The sequence below is a fragment of the Triticum aestivum genome, chromosome 1B (assembly GCF_018294505.1).
Source record: "Triticum aestivum cultivar Chinese Spring chromosome 1B, IWGSC CS RefSeq v2.1, whole genome shotgun sequence".
Classification (NCBI taxonomy): Eukaryota; Viridiplantae; Streptophyta; class Magnoliopsida; order Poales; family Poaceae; genus Triticum; species Triticum aestivum.
The window spans coordinates 405,778,926-405,798,612 of record NC_057795.1 but is presented as its reverse complement, the minus strand read 5'-3'; the positions used below and the strand labels follow the sequence as shown (position 1 = coordinate 405,798,612).

The following is a 19,687-nucleotide window of genomic DNA, read 5'->3' as shown; positions in this document are numbered from 1 at the left end:
ATAATGAGGATGAGGGTGGGCCGCAAGATAGACTAGATCTTACCGTTGTTGAGGTGGTGGATCTTTTCAGATTATCCGTCGGTAGATGCGTAGCGCTGCCCTTGATGATTTGCCTCAGGCTTATTTTAATGGGCAGACCCTATCCGTCATGCTTAAAGTTAGAAGAAAAGTGGGGCAAGAGATTCAATTTCTGCAGGCCTACACCGAACGTTTTGTATCGACGGTGTAGCGCACGCATGCCATGGACCGCGAGAGTATACCACATGCAGATGCAGGGGTTCACTGACACGTTGCTGCACGTTGATGACAAGTGCATGGATAATGTTCGAGCCACGGGAAACTAGGAATCGCGTAAACCCAACCATCCTGGCGTTTCTCAAAAAAAAAAAACCATCCTGGCGTGCACTAGCTGGAAAATCATCAAGCAGTACACCACAAACGTTATAGGGATCGCATTACCGCGACACAACATCTGTTACATCCAAATTGATTTCCAAATGTAAATGCAGAATCTACGGATCGAGAACGGAATAAACTGCGAGTCGGTTTCCTTAGCTAGCTAGCTGTGAACTGGTCGTCGTCGCGCGCGCGCATGCGCAGCACCAACGCATGACCAAACCGCCGCTCCGCCGATCGCGTCGCCGCTCCGCCGCGCGCGCGCGCGCTGACGCGGCCGCTGATCCATCCGTTCCGCCTACAAATACCGCCCGCCGCTGCACGGCCCTTCACCACCTACTGACACTCACTCACAAGTCACAACAAACACGATCGACACGGTCGATATGGGTTCCGTCTCCTACGTCCTTGCGGCGGCCGTCCTGGCGGCGCTGGTCTCCGGCGGCGCGTGCATCCCCAAGGTGCCGCCGGGCCCCAACATCACCACCAACTACAACAACCAGTGGCTCTCAGCCAAGGCCACCTGGTACGGCAGGCCCACCGGCTCCGGCCCCAAAGACAACGGTACTCCCTCCGTCCGAAAATACTTGTCATCAAAATGAACAAAAAAGGATGTATCTAGAACTAAAATACATCTAAATACATCCTGTTTTATTTATTTTGATGACAAGTATTTCCGGACGGAGGGAGTACGTCGTATGATCCATTTGTACTACATTCCATTTTCTTGGATTGCAATTTGCAATCTTGCTCGGTGGGTATACTTAGGAATAGTTGCGCGCGCATGCAGGCGGCGCGTGCGGGATCAAGGACGTGAACCTGGCTCCCTACAACGGCATGATCGCCTGCGGCAACGTCCCCATCTTCAAGGACGGCAAGGGATGCGGCTCCTGCTACGAGGTACGTACTACTCCGTCCACGTCGTTCAGATCTTCTATTTGATCGGCTGAGCGAACGCAAACGTACTTACGTGGATCGGTCGCAGATCAAGTGCCAGAAGCCGCCGCCGTGCTCCGACAAGCCCATCACCATCTTCATCACCGACAAGAACTACGAGCCCATCGCGCCGTACCACATCGACCTCTCCGGCACGGCCTTCGGCGCCATGGCCACGCCCGGGAAGGAGCAGACGCTCCGGTCGTTCGGGGAGCTCGAGCTGCAGTTCAGGAGGGTGCGCTGCAAGTACGCTCCCGGCACCAAGATCACCTTCCATGTCGAGAAGGGCTCCAACCCCAACTACCTGGCCGTGCTCGTTAAGTTCGTCTCCGACGATGGCGACGTCGTGCAGATGGACATCCAGGAGAGCAAGTCGCCCGCGTGGATACCGCTGACCTTGTCGTGGGGCGCCATCTGGAGGTGGGACGGCGCCAAGCCGCTCAAGGGCCCCTTCTCCATCCGCGTCACCAGCGAGTCCGGCAAGAAGCTCATCGCCAAGGACGTCATCCCCGCCAACTGGAAGGCCGACACCGTCTACACGTCAAATGTCCAGTTCTAGAGCCTGCAACTCAATGCCTCAGATCCATTTAGCCCAGTTCCAATCCTCTTTTGTTTAGGCTTTCTTTTTGGCTATTGCATTTACTAGCCACATAGCCTCAGTTTTTTTTACTAGCCACATAAACTAAAATCATGTAGATTCATGTGCACGGCGTGCTTTTATCTTGTTTAGGATTCTAGTTTTGTACTCCATAGGATCCTACGATTATATTTGTTCTTATTTAGTTGAGTTTGATCCATTTCTTACCACCAGTCGTGATCTGCTGACGGTCATTGCCATTTCATTTTTTTTCTCTCTCTTACGACATAGAAGTATGGAACAATGGCCGCACCTGATTCTAAATTGAGCTGCACCCCTACCTGATTCACAAATCACAAGGTGCAACTAGGTTATGTTTAGGGTTGAACGACTAGCATCGACCAAAGCTTTGAAGCTGCAACTACTACTTTGTACTCTCTCGGTTCCGAATTACTTGTCTTAGATTTATCTAGATACGGATGTATCTAGCACTAAAATGAGTCTAGATACATCTGTATGTAGACAAATCCAAGACAAGTAATTCGGAACGAGGGAGTAGCTGTGTTCGAGGGATGTCCGGCAAACACTAGACTTCTCTATTTATATATATATTTAAAAAAGACGTAAGGTTATATAAGTATATCTCGTTCACTATATATCATCGTCCAAGCCCCACTACTTACGTCCTCTCCTCTTCCCCCTCTCTGTTTTCCTTTTTTTTTCCTTCCATCTCTGATTTTTCCCACTAGTTTTCGTTCAAACCCAAACACATCTTATTGGTTTACCAAATGAAATCGTGTATTATTTAGCAAGTCAATAAGCATTGACTTCTTTTTACGAAAGTGTTTTCAATTGCCAGCTAAAGTATATTTTTTGGTATGTAATCATGATGATTGTGTATAAAATACATACGGGCAATTATCTATAGAAGTATATCGTTGGAGACAATCCTAGAGACAAAAGGATGGAGATTGCTCTTCTTGACCAAGAACTTCCTATCACTTGAGGATATCCAATCAGCCTCGATGTTACCAAACTATTTGCATGCTCTTTCTTTCCTACTAGTACTACTATACGGAATGATATGGTTTGGAGCCTATGTAGCAAAAAAAAACTGCAGTACATTCTATCTTTATCAAGATTTTGAACAGCTAGCCAACACTTTTTGAGAACTCTCAAAGTTCAAATTGCTAAAGAAATGGGGTTGCACAGCCTAGGAGAAGCTGTGGTGTTTCTTCTTTATAAGTCTTTAATATGTATTTGTCATTTTTTTTCAAAAGGAGGTTGAAACCCCCAACCTATTCATCAATAGATGCACAAAACCATATTCATTAAATGGGAATGTCTAGGGCATATAGTTATTGCACATCTAAGTGACTCAATCAAGCATAAAAAGAAAAGGAAAGAAAGAAAAAAGAAAATACCCACATGATTCTCCATGTAAGATCAATGACATAGGACTTAGACGCGCAATACTTATGGCACATTTAGATGTGCTTTAGCAAAGCAGTTATTAAATTATTGAACAAAGGTCTGACAAGAACATATGTTTCTTCCATTCTAGGAATTTTCTCACTATGGGCTTCCGGGGTGGAATTAAGAGTTGGAATTTTCTCACTATGCTCCTTTGAGGTGTTCGATTTCAGGAGGCTATACAATTCCGAGTTCTTGGTGTTACCAAGTTATGCTCATATGACGCTCAAAATACCCGGGCCTAAATCAATCATCATCATTCAGGGCTCTCTGCAAAATGTGGTGGAGTGTGACAGACGAAGTGACGATCACCCAATACCTAGGTATAGTCATGGAGGACAACGTCGGCTCTCTGGACTTAGGGTTGGCCGAACCGACAACTCGAAGTACAACCTCTACAGGGGCGCATCATGTAGTAGTGTAATAATTTGATGTGCAATGCTACACTTATAGAAAGATTCCGCTGGGGTGGGCATTATTTAAGGGGTAACTTGGTGGCCCATAGAGAAATTAGGAGGGTTTAGTTTAAAATATCTATCTCTACTACTTAAAAAGAACCTAAGTTTCATCTTTCACTTAGTTTTCTCATCACCACCCCTTCGTCCAACCTTTCACGTACGCATGTCCTCTTCCACCGATTTTTACACCTTCAATCTACTATTAAATTGGTTTTGCCCCCACCGATCTATTTAAACTGGGTTTATCTGTCAAATCAAATCAATCTTTGCTATATTTGGTAATGTCTTTATGGGAAGGAATCAATCACGGCCAATCTCTAATCAACCTTTACAAATATTTGGTAACACCACATATCAGCCAACATATCATGGTCAATCTCTACCAATATTTGGCAATACCTCATATAACACATACATATTACGGAAAGGAATATTTGGCATAAATATTCAACCCAATAATATTAAGAAAAGGAATCAATCACATCGAATCTCTACAAATAAACGTATGAGTTAGACATAAATGATGTTGAATAATCTATTGATATGTATGTCCCGTTGCAACGTACGCGCACTTGCGTAGTTAGAAAAAAAACTGAGTTGAGCATAGGAGGAACTATGCTCAAATTAATAGGTAGAGGCGAGGCTTGAACCTGGGCTGGCTGGCACACAAATCAGTGTTGCTAGCCAGCAAGACTTCACAACTTTCTTTTAGTTCAGAATTACGAGGCGTTAGCTCGAATTCAGGGTGAGACTAATAGGTTGATCACGTTTCTAGGGGATATTCTGTGGGTTTGACATTCTTACAATTCAATGATAATCATGTCAACAAATAATCATCAGTGTTTGAAAACATGCACAGTAGATCGCATTTTGCAACTCACAAACCCAAGAACAACTACGTATATACACCAAATGTGGAGCTGACTTATGAGCAAGGACACAGAACGATGAACTTATAACGTCAAGAATGCATCAAGTTGACCGGACCGACTACTGTGGCATCTTTTGTTGACGCTGCTGCATATAATTCTGTATGGCGGAACGAAGAGCGTAGCTCGGGGTGACGTGACGATGCACGAGAGGCATCTTCGTCATCGGGGACGTCTCGTGCCCGCTATCGAGCCACCCCTTGATCGCCTCCGCCTCATAGGTGTAGCCGTCTGCTGCCGTGTGAGGATTCCTCATAACCTCCTGCAATTTTGTACCAATAAAATGAGGCGTGAGTGGATTGTATGTGAGTGTTTGTGTTTGTATCGTGCTTCTCAATAAAAAAAGATTACCACTAGAACTGGTCATCCACTCGTAAATATGTCAGCTTTTTTCTTGCGTGTAGCACAAATTTTCAAATTATATTCGGTGGAATTCAAGTAAAATTGGTCATATTCAAACAAAAATTGCCTTAACCTGTATTTTGTGGTGGCCACTACACCAAGCACAAACTCAAACTTGAAACCACAGAGTATAAGTAATGTAAAAAAGACTAATACACTCTTTAAAATGGGGCAACTCAACAATATACCTGAGAAATTGGGCAGATGAAGTAGGACGGCATGTGGCTCTCACCGAACGAACGCACAAGAGACTCTGGTGCGACAGACATTGAAGCCGCCTTCGCCAGGGGCTCGACCACCCTCCACACCTGGCTCATCCGCGCAGGGCGCCTCCGGCTGCTGAGCTCGGCGCACTGCAGGCCGAGCAGCATGAGCTTTTCGGCCTGCGCGAACGGCCACTCCCCGGCCGACCGGTCGACGAGCGCCTCCATCTCGCCCTTTTCCAGCGCCTCCTCCACCTTCCTCGCGATGCCCAGCGCCGGCTGCCCCGTGACCAGCCGGAGCACGACGACGCCGAAGGAGTACACGTCGGAGCCCGCCGTCAGCTGCCCGGTGATCAGGAGCTCCGGGTCCGTGTACGGCGAGCTGCCAGGGTCGGTCATGGTGGGGAGACGGGAGGCGCCGTAGTCACCGAGCTTGCTGACAAGGTTGGCGTCGAGGAGGATGTTGGCCGCGTTGAGGTCGCCATGGATGACCGGGCAGGGTTCGCACGAGTGGAGGAAGACGAGCGCGGAGCACACCTCGCCGATGATCCGCGTGCGGGCCTGCCATGCCAGCGGCGGCGTGCCGTCTCGACGGGCGAGGCGGTCTTCCAGGCTCCCGTTCGGTAGGAACTCGAAGACGAGAGCCGAAGCCTCCGGGCAACAGCCCATCAGCGTTACCAGGTTTGGGTGCCTCACTCTGCTTACAACACCAACCTGCACCGGTAACATCTAGAGCTTCAGCATTTTTTACCCTCTGTCTCTCAAGGGCTGAAACAAATGCACAGGCAAGTACTACACGAGGGGGTACAATTTTAATTTACCTCTTGCTGGAACTGTGACGAGCTGTGAGAGTGGAGCATCTTGATCGCCACCGTGGTGTTGCGCAGCACTCCTCTGTACACACCGTCGCCGACCTTGGCGTCGTCGCTGAAGTTCCGAGTCGCCTGCCGCAGCTCCGACAGGGAGAACTCGCTGCACCATGCAAAATCCAAGCCTGACCCCGTGGTGCGCGTCTCCTCCGCGAGCCTGAGCTGCGAGTCAAGGAGCGATGTTCGCTCCATGAGATCAACGACTCGCTGCTCCAGTTCTGCCTTGGCTTCATCGGCTTCGGAGAGCTTTCGGATGGCGTCGTCATGTTCGCGCTTGAGTGCCTCCATCTCTTCCTTGGACAGTGGTATGTCTTCTTTTACCTTGGCTATGTCCTCCTTCAGCTTGGGCACATCCTCAGTTTTCTTGGCCTGTAATCAATCAGTCATTACATTACATTGCTGTGTCAAAAACAAATGCACCTGAATCTGCCTATGCTAGTGCTGATTAAGGTGCAGGGTTGATCAAAAAGCAAACAACCTGATCATCGTGGCACGGTGCAGTGTTGTGATGGATCGTGAAGACGTCGTCTATAGGCAGTTCGAACGAGCTAGAAGAATCGCTCGACGCCTCCTCGCGGCACGAGCTCGGGACGCTATCTCTTGGGTTCCTGTCCCAGGAGCCCACAGAGACGTGCTCCATGCTGAGGATGCTAAGAGTTCGTCGTATCGCTGACCGACAAGGCAGCCATAAGGGCGATACTTTCTCGGACATGGACCTCTGGATCAAGCTGTCAACTGCATTATTACTGCTTGCGTATCGGTTTCGACGTGCGGATACAATAGTTGAAGCTGGTATCGGGCTTCGACATGCGGGTACAATAGCCGGAGTTGGTATCGGGCTTCTGAGAGTACCATCCTCGCTGCGCACAGTTTGAACGAAAGATGGTTTGAATTTATTGGTCAAAACTCAAAAGTCATGAATTACTTGAGCTGGTATGTATACCTAAGAAATCAAGTGCATGATGTTACTTATTTATTCTTACTTATATAGTAGTACCTGATGCTTATGAGATGCTCCCTGCATACAAACCAAATCTTGCATGAAGGATGAGCCTGGCGCATGACTTCAAGTGCCGTCTTGGACCTGGGCACCAACAGTTTGCTGGGATTTCTGTTATGTATTTGAAACTTACGTTAATAATTTCTGATGCAATTAACAGACTGATGAAACATCTGAAAAATATGTGCTCCATAGCCGCACATATATACATATACCTAGGGAAGTGCTTGTCAGCGGCTGCTCCCATGACGAGCTTGCTCGCACCGTGCAGTGAAACGAGCTCCGTGATCCCCTTCACGACGTCTTCGCTCTCGATCACAAGCGTCCTACACTTGATCTGACAAGAAAATATGAAGGGCAATTTAGTTTGTTCGGTACTCCTCGCGTTCCTGCGGATTGATTCTGGAATCTGGAAGGTTGAGAAATCAAGATGATCTGACGGTTTGCACCTTCATTTTGGAGCACTGGCGGATGTATTCCTTCAGGTGTTTGTTCACCTTAGCCCTTTCGTTCTTCCTGTAAGAACTCACCAGGTCTTCTCGCAGCTTGCTTGCGTGGAACTTGCTTCCCACTGTTCAGTCAAAGCCATTAGACTCCAGATGAGATTAGCTATGATTAATTAACTGCGATTTCATCTGAAACAAAATACGAAGTCAACAAAACAGTTTGGCGATTACGAACTGATCTTTCTATTTTTTTGGGTGTATAATTAAGATTGGCTACTTGGTCGATTTCTACCAAAGAAACCTCCAACTCGATCAGTTATGGATTGATCTCATGGGTCGCACTGGCGCTGGTGGCGGAGAAGAAAGCGATGGGCGCCGGCACGTACTCACTGGGATCTCCTGCGGCGGCACGTGGACGTGCGCGACCACCACCACCACGTCGACGGCGGCCGCCGGGGCCAGTTCGGCAAGGTTGCGGAGCGCCCAGGCGAGCGTGAGCTGGCCGTTCTTGTGCTGCTCCGGCACCGCCACGAAGACGTTGACGCTCTCCTCCCCACCGCCGGCCTCCTCCTCCTCGGGCGCCGCCGCCGCGGGCTCCCCGTCGCTCTGCGCGCTCGCCGTCTCGGACATTGGCTGCATGGATGATCCTCGCAGGGCGTTCCGCATAGGCTAGCCGCGGTACAGATCGTAGCCTATATACAAGGAAGAATCTTGCTGCAAGATAGGATAGGGACTCGCGCGCTCGTGCGCGTACGTGGCGCAACCGAAAATCGGTGTTAGTTATCCGCCTAGTCTAATCTTGCTGCTCGCTGCCGCTGGCAATCAGGTCGCAGTTCCCAAACCTGCAACGTGTACCCTCCGTCTTCGCAGTGAGTACTACAAACCGTAACAGGTCAGGTTCTTTATCATATCATGATTTAGCAAAAAAATAAAATCAAAAACACCCTATCTATTCATCTTCAATAATGGCAGTACAACGAACATCAGAAATAATAAAAATTAAATCCAGATTCATAGACCACTCAGCGATGAGTACAAACACTAAAGCGAGCCGAAGGCGCACCACCATCATCGCGCCTCCCTCACCGGAGCTGGGCAAAACTTGTTGTAGTAGACAGTTGGGAAGTCGTCGTGCTAAGGCCCCATAGGACCAACGCACCAGAATAGCAATCGCCGTCGATGAAGAGCAGCGTAGATCGAAAGGATCCAACCGAAAGACACACGAACGTATACCCGCATGAGACACCTGATATTCTGCTCGACCTCAACAAGCTTGCTCGGACCTTGCGGTCACGTTGGCTTTGGGTGGAAATCTCCGATCCATTGAAAGACCCTCTCCCTCCTGCCAGGTCGCCCCACTCGCGACCGGGAGGAAACCCGGGCCACCGCCGGCGGGGTCCCCACCTTCTCCTCCTTCACCTCGCCGCCACCAGAGGGGGCGGTTAGGCGAAGCCTGGTCGGTGCCGACAGCGGCGGGGAGATCTCGCCCCCTCGCTCGGCGGGCTCAGAGCGGGCTGAGGCGGCTGGGCCGAGGTGTCGCGCTAGCGGCAGGCTCGGCAGCGCGGTGGCGCGCCGGAACCGACCGACGGTGGCATGGCTGCGGCGTGGCGGACATGTGCTGGAGGTGCGCACCTGGGGGACGGTTCTAGTCGCGGCTCCACCAAATCTGGCTCTCCGGGCGGCGTAGGTCACGGGCCTCGGCCTCTGCATCGTCTTCCGGCCGGTGGGGGTGGCACCGTGACGGTGGTGGTCAACCCTCTCTCTGTTGGGGAACGCTGCATTAAAAACAAAACAAAAATACGCACACGTAAGACCTATCCATGGAGATGCATAGCTATGAGAGGGGAGAGTGTGTCTACGTGCCCTCGTAAACCGTTAAGCAGAAGCGTTTATCAACGCGGTTGATGTAGTTGTACACCTTCACAATCTGCCCGATCAAGTACCGAACGTACGGCACCTCCGCGTTCAGCACACGTTCAGCTCGATGACGTCCTCGCCAACTTGATCCAGCAAGACGGGCGAAGTAGTAGATGAGTTCTGGCAGCACGACATCGTGATGACGGTGGTGATGCAACTATCTCCGCAGGGCTTCGCCGAGCACTACGAAAATATGACCGAGGATGAACTAGAGGGAGAGGGGTGCCGCACACGGCTAGGGAATCGTGGTGTGTGTTACCCCTCTCCCTCCTCTCATATATATAGGTGGAGGGGGGATAGGAGGCAGCCCTAGGGCACCTCCCCCTTCCTTCCCTTCCTTCCTTGGCGCGTGGGCAACGGTGGAGGGGCGCGCCAGCCCCCTTGTGGGCTGCTGTGCTTCCCCCCTTTGGCCCATAAGGCCCACCACTTACCGGTGGCCTCCCGGAACCCCTTCCGGCACTCCGACGAATACCCGGTACATCCTGAAACCTTTCCGGTGACCAAATAGCATCGTCCTATATATCCATCTTTACCTCCGGACCATTCCGGAGCTCCTCGTCATGTCCGTGATCTCATCCGAGACTCCGAACAACGTTCAGTCATCAACTCACATAACTCATATAATACTATATCGTCAACGAATGTTAAGCGTGTGGACCCTACGGGTTCGAGAATGATGTAGACATGACCGAGACACCTCTCCGGTCAATAACCAATAGCGGGACCTGGATGCCCATATTGGTTCCTACATATTCTATGAAGATATTTATCAGTCAAAACTTTATGACAACATACGTAATTCCCTTTGTCTGTCGGTATGTTACTTGCCCGAGATTCGATTGGCGGTATCTTCATACCTAGTTCAATCTCGTTACCGGCAAGTCTCTTTACTCGTTCCGTAATACATCATATCGTGACTAACTCCTTAGTCACTTTGCTTGCAAGCTTCTTGTGATTTGTATTACCGATAGGGCCCAGAGATACCTCTCCGATACACAGAGTGAGTAATCCCAATCTCGATCTATACCAACTTAACAGACACCTTCAGAGATACTTGTAGAGCATCTTAATGATCACCCAGTTACTCTGTGATGTTTGATAGCACACAAGGTATTTCTCCGGTATCCGGGAGTTGCATGATCTCATGGTAGAAGGAATATGTATTTGACATTAAGAAAGCGGTAGCAATAAACTGAACGATCATATGCTAAGCTAACGGATGGATATTGTCCATCACATCATTCTCTTAATGATGTGATCCCGTTATCAAGTGACACCACATGTCTATGGTTAGGAAACCTTAACCATCTCTTGATCAACGAGCTAGTCTATTAGAGGCCTACTATGGACATGGTATTTGTTTATGTATCCACACATGTATTTAAGTTTTCGGTCAATACAATTCTAGCATGAATAATGAACGTTTATCATGAATAAGGAAATATAATAATAACAACTTTATTATTGCCTCTAGGGCATATTTCCACCAGTCTTCCACTTGCACTAGAGTCAATAATCTAGTTGACATCACCATGTAATTAATACTCATAGTTCACATCGCCATGTGACTAACACCCAAAGAGTTTACTAGAGTCAATAATCTAGTTCACATCGCCATGTGATTAACACTCAAAGAGTACTAAGGTGTGATCATGTTTTGCTTGTGAGAGAGGTTTAGTTAACGGGTCTGCCACATTCAGATCCATATGTGTTTTGCAAATTTCTATGTCTAAAATGCTCTGCATGGAGCTACTCTAGCTAATTGCTCCCATGTTCAATACATATCCAGATTGAGACTCAGAATCATCCGGATTGGTGTCAAAGCTTACTTCGACGTGACCCTTTACGACGAACTCTTTATCACCTCCATTATCGAGAAATATTTCCTTAGTCCTCTTTAGGTACCTAATGATAATTTTGACCGCTGTCAAGTGATCCACTCCTGGATCACTATTGTACCTCCTTGCGAAACTCATGGCAAAGCACACAACATGTCTGGTACACAACATGGCATAATTTATAGAACATATGGCTGAGGCATATGGAATGACTTTCATTCTCTCTATATATTCTGTCGTGGTCGGGCATTGAGTCTTATTCAACTTCACTCCTTGCAACACAGACAAGAGCCCTTTCTTTGACTGATCCATTTTGAACTTCTTCAAAACTTTGCCAAGGTATGTGCTTTGTGAAAGTCCTATTAAGCGTCTCGATCTATCCCTATAGATCTTGATGCCCAATATATAAGTAGCTTCACCGAGGTCTTTCATTGAATTTTTTTATTCAAGTATCCTTTTATGTTATCCAGAAATTCTATATCATTTCCAATCAGTAATATGTCATCCACATATAACACCAGAAATGCTACAGAGCTCCCACTCACTTTCTTGTAAATACAAGCTTCTTCGTAAGTCTGTATAAAATCATATGCTTTGATCACATATCAAAGCATATATTCCAACTCCGAGATGCTTGCACCAGTCCATAAATGGATCTGGAGCTTGCACACTTTGTTAGCACCTTTAGGATCGACAAAACCTTCTGGTTGCATCATATACAACTCTTCTTTTGGAAACCCGTTAAGGAATGCAATTTTGACGTTCATTTTCCATATTTCATAATCATAAAAAGCGACACTTGCTAACATGATTTGCATGGACGCCACGGGTGAGAAAGTCTCATCATAGTCAACCCCTTGAACTTGTCGATTTTTTTTGTGACAAGTCAAGATTTGTAGACAGTGACATTACCATCAGCGTTCGTCTTCTTCTTGAAGATTCATTTATTCTCAATGGCTTGCCGCTCATCGGGCAAGTCCACCAAAGTCCATACTTTGTTCTCATACATGGATCTTATCTCAAATTTCATGGCCTCAAGCCATTTATCGGAATCTGGGCTCATCATAACTTCTTCATAGTTCGAAGGTTCGCCGTGGTCTAATAACATGACTTCCAGGACATGATTACTATACCACTCTGGTGCGGAACGTGTTCTAGTTGACCTACAAGGTTTAGTGGTAACTTGATCCGAAGTTTGATGATCATCATCATTAACTTCCTATCTAGTTGGTGTAGGCATCATGGGAACTGTTTTCTTTGATGTGCTACTTTCCAATTCGAGAGAAGGTGCAATTACCTCATCAAATTCTACTTTCCTCCCACTCACTTCTTTCGAGAGAAACTCCTTCTCTAGACAGGATCTATTTTTTGGCAATAAAGATCTTGCCTTCGGATCTGTGGTAGAAGGTGTACCCAATTGTTTCCTTAGGGTATCCTATGAAGAAGCACTTCTCTGATTTGTGTTCGAGCTTATCAGGCTGAAGCCTTTTGACATAAGTGTCGCATCCCCAAACTTTAAGAAACGACAGCTTAGGTTTCTTGCCAAACCATAGTTCATACGGTGTCATCTCATCAACAGATTTAGATGGTGCCTTATTTAACGTGAACGTGGCTGTCTCTAATACATAACCCCAAAATGATAAAGGAAAATCAGTAAGAGACATCATAGAACGCACCATATCTAATAAAGTACGGTTATGACATTCAGACACACCATTACGCTGTGGTGTTCTAGGTGGCGTGAGTTGTGAAACAATTCCACATGGTTTTAAATGAAGGCCAAACTCGTAACTCAAATATTCACCTCACGATCAGATCGTAGAAATTTAATTTTCCTGTTATGATGATTTTGTACTTCACTCTGAAATTCTTTGAACTTTTCAAATGCTTCAGATTTGTGTTTCATTAAGTAGACATACCCATACTGTTGGGGAATGTAGCATGCAATTTCAATAAATTTCCTACGCTCATGCAAGATCTATCTAGGAGATGCATAGCAAGGGAAGAGTATGTCCATGTACACTCATAGACCGAAAGCGGAAGCGTTAGGTTAACGCGGTTGATGTAGTCGAACGTCTTCGCGATCCAACCGATCAAGTACCAAACGTACGACACCTCCGATTTCAGCACACGTTCAGCTCGATGACGTCCCTCAAACTCTTGATCCAGCAAAGGGTTGAGGGAGAGTTTCGTCAGCACGACGCCGTGGTGACGGTGATGGTGATGTGATCCGTGCAGTGCTTCGCCTAAGCACTATGTGAATATGACCGGAGGAGTAAACCATGGAGAGAGACGCCGCACACGGCTTGGAACAATTTTTGTGTCTCCAAGGGGTGCCCTGCCCACGTATATAAAGGAGGAAGAGGAGGAGGCTAGCCACCAAGGGGCACGCCAAGGGGGTGAGTCCTCCTAGGACTCCACTCCTAGTAGGATTCGCCCCCCTTTTTTCCTTCTCATGGAGGGGGAAAGAGGGAAGGAGAGGGAGAGGGGGAAAGGAAAGGGGGGTCATGCCCCCTTCCCCTTGTGCAATTCGAACAACCTACGAAGGGGGGGGGGGGCGCCACCCCTTGTGGGCTCCCCTCTCTCTCCCCTATGGCCCATGTTGGGGGGGGGGGTTCTGGTAACCCTCGGTTCTCTGATAAATATCCGAAACGTCCCAAAACCATTATGGTGTCCAAATACTATCGTCCATTAATCAATCTTTACCTCTCGACCATTTCAAGACTCCTCATCATGTCTGTGATCTCATCCGGGACTCCGAACTATCTCCGGTCACCAAAACACATAACTCATAATACAAATCGTCATCGAATGTTAAGCGTGCGGACCCTACGGGTTCGAGAACTATGTAGACATGACCGAGACACATCTCCGGTCAATAACCAATAGCGGAACTTGGATGCTCATATTGGTTCCTACATATTCTACGAAGATCTTTATCAGTCAAACCGCAATAACAACATACGTTATTCCATTTGTCATTGGTATGTTACTTGCCCGAGATTCGATCGTCGGTATCCTCATACCTAGTTCAATCTCGTTACCGGCAAGTCTCTTTACTCGTTCTGTAATGCATCATCCCGTAACTAACTCATTAGTCACATCGCTTGCAAGGCTTATAGTGATGTGCATTACCGAGAGGGCCCAGAGATACCTCTTCGATACACGGAGTAACAAATCCTAATCTTGATCTATGCCAACCCAACAAACACCTTCGGAGGCACCTGTAGAGCATCTTTATAATCACCCAGTTACGTTGTGATATTCGATAGCACACATGGTGTTCCTCTGTTATTCGGGAGTTGCATAATCTCGTAGCCAGAGGAATATGTATAAGTCATTAAGAACGCAATATCAATAAAACTTAACGATCATTATGCTAAGCTAACGGATGGGTCTTGTCCATAACATCATTCTCCTAATGATGTGATCCCGTTCATCAAATGACAACACATGTCTATGGTCAGGAAACTTAACCATCTTTGATTAACGAGCTAGTCTAGTAGAGGCATACTAGGGACACTTTGTTTTTGTTGGAAATATGCCCTAGAGGCAATAATAAAATGGTTATTATTATATTACCTTGTTCATGATAATTGTCTATTGTTCATGCTATAATTGTATTGATCGGAAACCGTAATACATGTGTGAATACATAGACCACACCATGTCCCTAGTGAGCCTCTAGTTGGCTAGCTCGTTGATCAACAGATGGTCATGGTTTCCTGACTATGGACATTGGATGTCATTGATAACGGGATCACATCATTAGGAGAATGATGTGATGGACAAGACCCAGTCCTAAGCATAGCACAAGATCGTGTAGTTCATTTGCTAGAGCTTTTCTAATGTCAAGTGTCATTTCCTTAGACCATGAGATTGTGTAACTCCCGAATACCATAGGAGTGCTTTGGGTGTACCAAATGTCACAACGTAACTGGGTGACTATAAAGGTGCTCTACAGGTATCTCCGAAAGTGTCTGTTGGGTTGGCACGAATCGAGACTGGGATTTGTCGCTCCGTATGACGGAGAGGTATCTCTGGGCCCACTCGGTAATGCATCATCATAATGAGCTCAATGGGACCAAGTGGTTGGTCACGGGATCATGCATTACGGAACGAGTAAAGTGATGCTACATCTTGAGCTTGCGTTGGTTTTCCTCGAAGAGGATAGGGTGATGGAGCAAAGTGTAGCGTAAGTATTTCCCTCAGTTTTGAGAACCAAGGTATCAATCCAGTAGGAGGCTCCTCAAAAGTCCCACGCACCTACACAAACAAACTGAGAACTCGCAACCAACGCAATAAAGGGGTTGTCAATCCCTTCACGGCCACTTGCGAAAGTGAGATCTAATAAAGATAGTATGATAAGATAAATATATTTTTGGTATTTTTGATATAGATGAAAAAAGTAAAGATGCAAATAAAAGTAGATGGAAAGCAAATATGATAAGAGATAGACCCGGGGGCCATAGGTTTCACTAGAGGCTTCTCTCGAGATAGCATAAGTATTATGGTGGGTGAACAAATTACTGTCGAGCAATTGAGAAAAGTGCATAGTTATGAGATTATCTAGGCATGATCATGTATATAGGCATCACGTCCATAACAAGTAGACCGACTCCTGCCTGCATCTACTACTATTACTCCACACATCGACCGCTATCCAGCATGCATCTAGAGTATTAAGTTCATAAGAACAGAGCAACGCATTAAGCAAGATGACATGATGTAGAGGGATAAACACATGCAATATGATATAAACCCCATCTTGTTATCCTCGATGGCAACAATACAATACGTGTCTTGCAACCCTTTCTGTCACTGGGTAAGAACACCGCAAGATTGAACCCAAAGCTAAGCACTTCTCCCATGGCAAGAAAGATCAATCTAGTAGGCCAAACCAAACCGATAATTCGAAGAGACTTGCAAAGATAACTCAATCATACATAAAAGAATGCAGAGAAGATTCAAATATTATTCATAGATAAACTTGATCATAAACCCACAATTCATTGGATCTCGACAAACACACTGCAAAAAGAGATTACATCGAATAGATCTCCACAAGAGAGGGGGAGAACATTGTATTGAGATCCAAAAAGAGAGAAGAAGCCATCTAGCTAATAACTATGGACCCGTAGGTCTGTGGTAAACTACTCACAACTCATCGGAGGGGCAAGGATGTTGATGTAGAGGCCCTCCGTGGTTGCTTCCCCCTCCGGCAGAGTGTCGGCAAGGGCTCCAAGATGGGATCTCATGGATACAGAAGGTTACGGCGGTGGAAATTGTTTATCGTGGTGCTCCTCGATGTTTTCGGGGTACGTAGGTATATATAGGAGGAAGAAGTATGTCGGTGGCCGCCCGAGGGGCCCACGAGACAGGGGGCACGCCCTATAAGGGGGGGGGGGGGCGCCCTCCTATCTCGTGGGGCCCTTGGAGCTTTCTTGACTTGCACTCCAGGCTCTCCGGATCAGATTTGTTCCAAAAATAATGCTCTCGAAGATTTTATTCCGTTTGATATTCATTTTCTTCGAAATACTGAAATAGGAAAAAAAACAGCAATATGGGTTGGGCCTCCAGTTAGTAGGTTAGTCCCAAAAATGATATAAATGTGTAAAATAAAGCCCATAAACATCCAAAAGGAGTAATATAATAGCATGGAAGAATCTAAAATTATAGATACGTTGGAGACGTATCAAGCATCCCCAAGCTTAATTCCTGCTCGTCCTCGAGTAGGTAAATGATAAAAAAGAATTTTTTCATGTGGAATGCTACCTAGCATAATTCATAATGTAATTTTCTTTACTGTGGCATGAATGTTTAGATCCAAATGAATACAAAATAAAAGTTCATATTGACATAAGAAATAGTAATACTTCAAGCATACTAATCAAAGTAATCATGTCTTCTCAAAATAGCATGGCTAAGGAAAGTTATCACTGCAAAATCATATAGTCTGGCTATGCTCTATCTTCATCACACAAAGTATTTAATCATGCACAACCCCGATGATAAGCCAAGCAATTGTTTCATACTTTAATAATCTCAAACTTTTTCAACTTTCACACAATATATGAGCGTGAGCCATGGACATAGCACTATATGTGGAATAGAAGGGTGGTTGTGGAGAAGACAAAAAGTAGAAGATAGTCTCACATCAACTAGGCGTATCAACGGGCTATGGAGATGCCCATTAATAGATATCAATATGAGTGAGTAGGGATTGCCATGCAACGGATGCACTAGTGCTATAAATATATGAAAGCTCAGTAAAAGAAACTAAGTGGGGTGCATCCAACTTGCTTGCTCACGAAGACCTAGGGCACTTTTGAGGAAGCCCATCATGGGAATATACAAGCCAAGTTCTATAATGAAAAATTCCCACTAGTATATGAAAGTGACAATATATGAGACTCTCTAATATGAAGATCATGGTGCTATTTTGAAGCACAAGTGTGGAAAAAGAGATAGTAGCATTGTCGCTTCTCTCTTTTTCTCTCATTTTCTTTTTTTTTCTTTTTTTTCTTTTTCTTTTTTTTCTTTGGCCTACTTTTTTTTTCTTTTTGGCCTTTCTCTTTTTTTCCTTTTTTTTGTAAAGTCCGAAGTCTCATCCCGACTTGTGGGGGAATCATAGTCTTCATCATCCTTTCCTCACTAGGACAATGCTCTAATAATGAAGATCATCACACTTTATGGATTTACAACTCAAAGCTAGAACAAGATATGACTCTATATGAATGCCTCCGGTGGTGTACCGGGATATGCAATGAATCAAGAGTGACATGTATGAAAATTATGAAGGTGGCCTTGCCACAAATACAATGTCAGCTACATGATCATGCAAAAAGCAATATGACAAAAGTAATGCGTGTCATTTCAATGGAACGATGGAAAGTTGCATGGCAATATATATCGGAATGGCTATGGAAATGCCATAATAGGTAGGTATGGTGGCTGTTTTGAGGAAGGAGTATGGTGTGTGTATGGTACCGGAGAAAATTGCACGGTACAAAAGAGGCTAGCAATGGTGGAAGGGTGAAAGAGTGCGTATAATCCATGGACTCAACATTAACAAAAAGAACTCATATACTTGTTGCAAAAATTTATAAGTCATCAAAAACCAAAGTACTACGCGCATGCTCCTAGGGGGATAGATTGGTAGGAAAAGACCATCGCTCGTCCCCGACCGCCACTCATAAGGAAGACAATCAATAAATAAAATTGTGCTCCAACTTCATCACAGAGCGGTTCACCATACATGCATGCTACGGGAATCACAAGCTTCAACACAAGCATTCTTTAAATTCATAATCACCCAACTAGCATGATTTTAATATCACTACCTCCATATCTCAAAACAATCATCAAGCATCAAATTGATCATAGCATCCAATTCACTTTCTATGATAGTTTTTATTATACCCAACTTGGATGCTCATCATTCTAGGACCAACTTTATGATCATAGCAAATACCATGCTGTTCTAAAAGACTCTCAAAATAATATAAGTGAAGCATGAGAGACTAGCAATTTCTTCAAAATTAAGACACCACCGTGCTCTAAAAGATATAAGTGAAGCACTTAGAGCAAAAACTATCAAGCTCAAAAGATATAAGTGAAGCACATAGAGTATTCTAGCAAATTCTAATCAAATAGGCTTCTCCCAAAATGTGTGTACAGCAAGGATTATTGTGGTAAACTAAAAAGCAAATACTAATATAATACACGACGCTCCAAGCAAAACACATATCATGTGGCGAATAAAAATATAGCTCCAAGTAAAGTTACCAATGAACGAAGACGAAAGAGGGGATGCCTTCCCGGGGCATCCCCAAGATTAGGATTTTGGCTATTCTTGAATATCTTGGGGTGCCATGGGCATCCCCAAGCTTAGGCTCTTGCCACCCTTTATTCCATAGTCCATAAAAGCTTTACCCAAAACTTGAAAACTTCACAACACAAAACTCAACAGGAAATCTTATAAGCTCCGTTAGTGAAAGAAAACAAAATCACCACATAAGGTACTGCAATGAACTCATTATTTATTTATATTGGTGTTAAACCTACTGTATTACAACTTCTTTATGGTTTATAAACTAATTTACTAGCCATAGATGCATTGGAATAAGCAAACAACACACGAAAAACAGAATCTGTCAAAAACAGAACAATCTGTAGCAATCTGTAACTAACGCAAACTTCTGGAACTCTAAAAATACTACCAAAATAGGAAGCCCTGGACA

At 45.5% G+C, this 19,687-nt stretch overlaps 2 protein-coding genes across 3 annotated transcripts; one reads left to right on the top strand and one right to left on the bottom strand.

Annotated features, from left to right (window-relative positions):
• The first annotated feature begins 594 nt into the window (after positions 1 to 594).
• LOC543135 (expansin-B9) lies at positions 595 to 2,136 on the top strand. Of its 2 annotated transcripts, none has more exons than XM_044513449.1 (3): positions 595 to 922; positions 1,187 to 1,296; positions 1,382 to 2,136. In XM_044513449.1, the coding sequence occupies exons 1-3, from the start codon at positions 610 to 612 to the stop codon at positions 1,889 to 1,891; spliced, it is 933 nt and encodes a 310-aa protein (XP_044369384.1). In that variant the 5' UTR covers positions 595 to 609; the 3' UTR covers positions 1,892 to 2,136. The 2 variants fall into 2 exon arrangements, with proteins under 2 accessions (XP_044369384.1, XP_044369389.1); XM_044513454.1 differs by having other exon boundaries at positions 713 to 960.
• Positions 2,137 to 4,643: 2,507 nt separating this feature from the next.
• On the bottom strand, positions 4,644 to 8,477 carry LOC123091837 (U-box domain-containing protein 33). Its single transcript, XM_044513438.1, has 8 exons — positions 8,076 to 8,477; positions 7,693 to 7,814; positions 7,459 to 7,580; positions 7,241 to 7,354; positions 6,722 to 7,103; positions 6,196 to 6,612; positions 5,360 to 6,088; positions 4,644 to 5,031 (listed from the first exon to the last, which is right to left on the bottom strand). The coding sequence occupies exons 1-8, from the start codon at positions 8,353 to 8,355 to the stop codon at positions 4,831 to 4,833; spliced, it is 2,367 nt and encodes a 788-aa protein (XP_044369373.1). The 5' UTR covers positions 8,356 to 8,477; the 3' UTR covers positions 4,644 to 4,830.
• Positions 8,478 to 19,687: the final 11,210 nt, after the last annotated feature.

Coding starts and splice junctions, on each gene's coding strand:
- LOC543135 (XM_044513449.1), top strand. CDS start 610: ATGACCAAACCGCCGCTCCGCCGATCGCGTCGCCGCTCCGCCGCGCGC. Junction 923..1,186: donor CTCTCAGCCAAGGCCACCTG/GTACGGCAGGCC, acceptor GCGCGCATGCAG/GCGGCGCGTGCGGGATCAAG. Junction 1,297..1,381: donor GATGCGGCTCCTGCTACGAG/GTACGTACTACT, acceptor GATCGGTCGCAG/ATCAAGTGCCAGAAGCCGCC.
- LOC123091837 (XM_044513438.1), bottom strand. CDS start 8,355: ATGCGGAACGCCCTGCGAGGATCATCCATGCAGCCAATGTCCGAGACG. Junction 7,815..8,075: donor GCCGCAGGAGATCCCAGTGA/GTACGTGCCGGC, acceptor TTGACTGAACAG/TGGGAAGCAAGTTCCACGCA. Junction 7,355..7,458: donor GCTGACAAGCACTTCCCTAG/GTATATGTATAT, acceptor AATACATAACAG/AAATCCCAGCAAACTGTTGG.